At 45.4% G+C, this 5321-nt stretch overlaps 1 protein-coding gene across 1 annotated transcript; it reads right to left on the bottom strand.

The window, feature by feature from the left end:
* Positions 1–199: 199 nt before the first annotated feature.
* Positions 200–3134, bottom strand: F4822DRAFT_263153 (multicopper oxidase). Its single transcript, XM_051454606.1, has 7 exons — positions 2313–3134; positions 1755–2258; positions 1464–1684; positions 1049–1404; positions 944–994; positions 691–862; positions 200–629 (listed from the first exon to the last, which is right to left on the bottom strand). The coding sequence occupies exons 1-7, from the start codon at positions 2664–2666 to the stop codon at positions 392–394; spliced, it is 1896 nt and encodes a 631-aa protein (XP_051314720.1). The 5' UTR covers positions 2667–3134; the 3' UTR covers positions 200–391.
* Positions 3135–5321: the final 2187 nt, after the last annotated feature.

Below are 5321 nucleotides of genomic sequence, written 5' to 3'. Positions count from 1 at the left end.
GCATTAATGGTCTCATTTCCGCGCGATAAATGCAGGCAGCCGCTTCAAAAGTAAGTAATCTATCCGAGACAAAACACGGCAGATATGCTATTCTCGTGCGTACTGCATGTAGTAGACACAGCAGCGGCAGCTATGCAATACGGAAGCACGCAGAACAAACCTACCACGGAGTAGGAGGAAATAATTATTCCATCGAATCCCCAATTCGACTGTTATGTGTAGGTACATAATCACCACATGAAATCAGTTCATCGCTCATTAATTTTATATTACCCCTATCGTATCCCTAACCGTCGTACATTACATCATACCTATTTTGTGTCTATTTCGCTCCGCCCATATGGGGCTGGCTTTCTTCCTGACCGAAATTCGATTTCGCTTCTGTTTAGTATCAAGCCTTTGCCACCCCACCGCCTCCAGAAACAGCAGTTACAGTAACGACCTCAGGCTCCGTGCCCGTGGCCTCCGAGGACCTTACCGCAGAATCCGTGGTCTGGATCTCGGCGTGGTTCTCAGCCCATGCTGTAGCCGCGTCGTCGGGCGCGAGACCGTACCAGATTACTACTAGGACACCTAGGATACCGCTGAGCGCGCTGAAAGCCAGGGCGACTTTTCCGCGGGTTGTGAAGCTGTTTTGCGTTAGTACGTGTTTCAATAGCAAGGAGGATGTGTAGAGGATAAACAACGTACCCATCAGGTAGGCGGTCGGGGGACTTAGGCTCCCCGGTAAGATCGAGGAAGTTCATATTAGCAGCGGCGTTGCCGCTTGTGGCGATGTGTGCGTTTGCGCAAACCTTTAGGTGGTCTTCTGGGATCGTGATGGTTTTTTGGAGTTCGAGGGGTGCTTCGACCATTGTTGCGACTGTGATATATTGGGTTAGTCACTATTATTCATAGAATTAAGGGATGAAAACAGGAGGCTTCAAGCCTAACGTGTACTTACTCAGACCAGATGAAACGTGCCACTCGATGTGACAGTGGAAGAGCCAGATACCTATCAAATCTGTAAGTATGCGCTATAACAACCGTGGAGGTAGATAAAACTCACCAGGATTATCCGCACGGAATCTTAGTACGATAAATCCAGTGTCGAATAATACAAACGTATCGCGACGCATAGGTATTTCAGGATAGTCCGCTTCTGTAAGGTTTGCGTCTTCAAAAGTTCCAGCTAAGTCTTCCGAGCGATAGAGAGCCTGGAAATTGTGTCCGTGGAGATGGAACGGGTGGCGTCCAGTATCCAAGTTGTTCACCACAATTTGGACTACCTCATCCTTCTCTAGAACGAAAGAGTGGGTGTAGGATCCATAGACAGTAGGATTGGTTGCCAAGTCTCCAGCAGATAGAGCCGTGTAGAGAGAGGGCACTTTAGGAGCCTTGTATGTGATGTTGTCGAAGAAGGCACTATGAGGAATAGGATTAGCATCTCAGGGGAAAAGACATATTTCGTTCGGGGGACCCACTAGTTGGCTCCATCACCTAAGTTGTCCATGATAACATTGAGTTCGATGTTTTTAGTAGGTTCCTTGAGAAGAGTCTGGTTATCATAAGGGACGAGAGTGATATCATCGAAGTTATTCAACTCGTCAAGGAAAGCGGCATCATTGAAGGGTTTTTGGAGGTTGTATGTCAACCATGCCGTGGCGTTCCAATTTAAATCGTCTGGCATAGTATCGAATAAAGACTAGTATATGGCACATCAATCGGTTAGCATTTAACAATTGTATTGATATCAAACTCAAGGTGAGACTCACGGTGTCCATGCTAGCCACGAATGGAAAGTTGGCATCGTCGTTGTCTTTAGTCTTTATGAAGAAACTGCAGCGCTGGGCAGCAGATAGGTAAATCATCTCGACTTCTGTAGGCTGAGTATAAACACCATCCACTTCAATGATAGTCATATTGTGGCCTTCAAACCAGATGTACTGGCCAGCAAATGCTCCTATGTTCATCACGCGGAACAAGTAAGTGGTATCGCGCCTAACGATAACATTTAAACTGTACGTGTCATTCCATAGGACAGAATTGGGGACCGGCTCAGCCCCTGTTGGGTTACCTTTGTTAATAAAGGTGGGAAGAAGGTCTGCCATCTGATCGTGATACCAATCCGATATGGTCAAGATGTACTCGTCGTTATCATAGCCCGAATAGTTTTGAAAGGGAAACTTGGGATCATGGATGATGAAAGCTCCTCTGAGTCCATCAGGGTATTGCCCATCAGTGTGTGAATGATACCAATATGTGCCAGATTGGTTGATCTGTCTATTGTTTAGTTCCCTCCATTGTAATTATGTTAGGAGGTAGGTTCTTACGGTAAAGTTATATGTCATTTTCGACCCGGGCGGAATCGAGCACTGTGAAACTTGAGAGGGTCCATCCATATGTGTGGTACCATTCATGTATAGGCCGTGGAAGTGGAGAGAGGTCGATTGGTTTCCAAGTTCGTTCCTCGCAACGACGATGACATTGTCGCCAACATCGGCGAAGATAGGGGGAGGGGGGAATTTGCCGTTTATACCAATAGTCGGCCTGCTATGGCTGCCGTCGGGATTGGCCCTGATCCAGGATATCGCGAAGTCATATCTAACGACTTTGGCATTGGTGATGTCGAAAAGAGTCGCGATCCAAGCTATGAGCAGGACGACACGTCCGAATATTGAGGACATGGTGAAGGCGCCCTGCCCGAAGGATACTTAGGTAATGTGATGAGAAGCAGTAAGAAGGTAAAAAGGCTGGGAGCTTTTGAGGCTGTAAATAGGATTGCCAAGAGTAAGAAAATGAATGGGTAGTAGTGATAAATTCGAGTGAGTCCTGTGGATACAATACCAAGTAGGTATAGCTGAACACCACACCACACACCAACTTGGGCACACAAGGTCCTAGAAGTAGTAGTAGCCCGAGGTAAGCCAAACACACAAAGTGAATGGACAAGAATTAGGTGAATGTTTTGTTGCTAGGTCAAGTCAAGATCGGGCTTGGACTACCTGATGGGGGAGGGTACCTAGGTATGTAAATTACATACTCGACCCGCCTTGGTAGGTAGGTCTTTGTTCTTACCGACTGAGTAGTGGCCGGGATATGGTAGGGGGGAGGGATCAAATAGGGAATTAATACACGGGCAGTTAATACATATACATGGTAGATAATCTTATCAATCAGTCCGTCAATGCATCGGCTGGAAGCGCGCACGGTGACATCGACCCATGTCGACGACTAATATCCTTTTCTTATTCTTCTTTTTCTCTTTACATTAGGTAAATTTGATACATTACTTAAGTATCTTGGGGTTTTAAAAGCGGCAGGGTAGAAAGGGAAGTAAGTGTGAATAGTTCCGGGTTGCTAAAGTCGGAATGTACGAGACTTTGCCTCATTTGCGAAAGAAGAATGGAACTTATTCCGCCTACCTAGGCTCCTAGACTGCTACATAGGTACCCTAACCTTTCAAGAGCGATGCCGCCAATAGATCATACAATTCCCGTTATTAGCGTACGGCGCTACTACCTAGGTACAGTAGGTACAATTGGTACAGTTGGTATTGATAGGTAAGGATCATTGATGCTTTTGGGATCTAGCCCCCAAGGCCGATTAAATGACTTTGGTAGGTCATGGATAGACAAGGGTTGTTATACTTGTGATATACTTATCATTTTTATATAGAAGGAAGAGGGGTTTGTGTGGTAACCTAAGGTTGCTAATTTTACTCGATGAGGCCATCACCAATGACACGAGTTTTGGAAATGTTTGTTATGAGGAGAAAGTGAAGGAAGTAAGAAAAAAAAAAAACCGCACAAACATTATGATAAATTATAGTGCATCTCTTTGTGTTACCCATCCTATTACCTTTTTAGGTAGTTGGCGGACCCTACCGCACTATGCAAGTCCCTGTATTAGCGACCTCGGTGGACAAATAGCACCCACTCACCACCCACCCCTCCACTAAGTTCCCTTCTGCAGTGCGATGATCTGATAAGATTTCACCTAGGGGTCTAGCGGTAACGGCGTGGGGTGTACCGTGCTCGCTCTAAATCATGTAGCTCTTTTTTAGTACCTAAAGAAGGGATCAAATGACGACCAATTATGAAGAAAGACGAATGAATCAATAACTCAAAGAGGAAGGCGGAAACGAAGAAAAAGAGGAACAGTCTCGGCTGAATTATTGTATACTTGAGTCTAGTGTATAAGTGTAGCGTACCTGAGTTAGGTAGATAAGCAAGCAAGTAAAAAGAAATTTTGATGATGGATCTAATCAAGCAAACCTTCAGCGAGTCCCCATTCTCTTTTTTTGATGCAGGTAAAATCCCCGTAACTTTCAAGCTTCTTACAGGTGGTGTAACCCCACAATGGGTAAAATGTAAAAGATCGGTGACAAAAAACAGCTGGAGAATTTAGAATTAACATACCTAACCTTACATGTGCCTAGGTGCCTAGGTTGGTCGGGGAATTGCACTTGATACGGTTGGCAAAGCTTGAATCGCCAAGGCTAAAAGTCCTTGGGTACAGCAAATGTAGCGTGGTGTAGCGTGTGTAGCGTTGCAAGCAGCGATAAGTTACCCCATGTCTAGCCATGCCTAGACCCTGTTTAGAATCCTTTCAACTTATATTAGTGAAACTTAAAAATCCCTACCTACGTCTAGCTATTCGCTCTACCCGTCTCGCTATAACTGCCTAACTAAGATACCTAAGATACCTTAGATACCCGCCTAAGGTTAAGCTAGGCTGGTGATTTGGTAACTTGATAAACTGCGGGCTGCCTCCGTCACTCCGTCACTCGCTCAACTCTCATGAAGGTAACCTACAAGGATGACTTGAAAATCAAGCATCTGATTTTTCCCATTAATCGAACCATCTCGGTACCTCGTCATAGCCGATCTTATAGCTGATCTTATGCCATACTTGCATTGCTTCTTCTTCTCCCTTTCGTGCTAACTCCCACTCCTATCTCGCATCTCTTTGGCGCGATTTCACCAACCACGATCGGGACAACCACGCGAGTCCTTAGCTCCTTAGTTAGGAAATACGAGCTGAACTTGGTCTCACCCGATAGATGAGATCACTAGTTAAAGCTGAACAAAGCATCATTCCATCCGATGGTCCAGATTTCTTTCATCTTCCCGTGATCGGCGGTCGACGGTCCAAGCAACAAGAAACGCCCCCCTCCACGGCTGCTGTACCGTACCCTCAAGCATCATCGTCAATTTTTCAAGTATAACCGAGTCACACACAAACACACAGACATACTGATACCACCCCCCATACTGCGCCCCACATAAAAGATTATCTGATTGTATTTATCAGATCAACAGATAATTCGCCCTATTTTT

This window comes from Hypoxylon trugodes (assembly GCF_022578975.1).
Source record: "Hypoxylon trugodes strain CBS 135444 unplaced genomic scaffold F4822scaffold_5, whole genome shotgun sequence".
Classification (NCBI taxonomy): Eukaryota; Fungi; Ascomycota; class Sordariomycetes; order Xylariales; family Hypoxylaceae; genus Hypoxylon; species Hypoxylon trugodes.
This window is presented reverse-complemented; position numbering and strand designations above follow the sequence as displayed.

What these genes read in the sequence shown, in the direction of transcription:
- F4822DRAFT_263153 (XM_051454606.1), bottom strand. Translation starts at nt 2,666, where the DNA reads ATGTCCTCAATATTCGGACGTGTCGTCCTGCTCATAGCTTGGATCGCG. An exon ending in TCGTGGCTAGCATGGACACC is followed by an intron (nt 1,685 to 1,754) that starts GTGAGTCTCACC and finishes GCCATATACTAG; the next exon opens with TCTTTATTCGATACTATGCC. An exon ending in CCCGACCGCCTACCTGATGG is followed by an intron (nt 630 to 690) that starts GTACGTTGTTTA and finishes AACGCAAAACAG; the next exon opens with CTTCACAACCCGCGGAAAAG.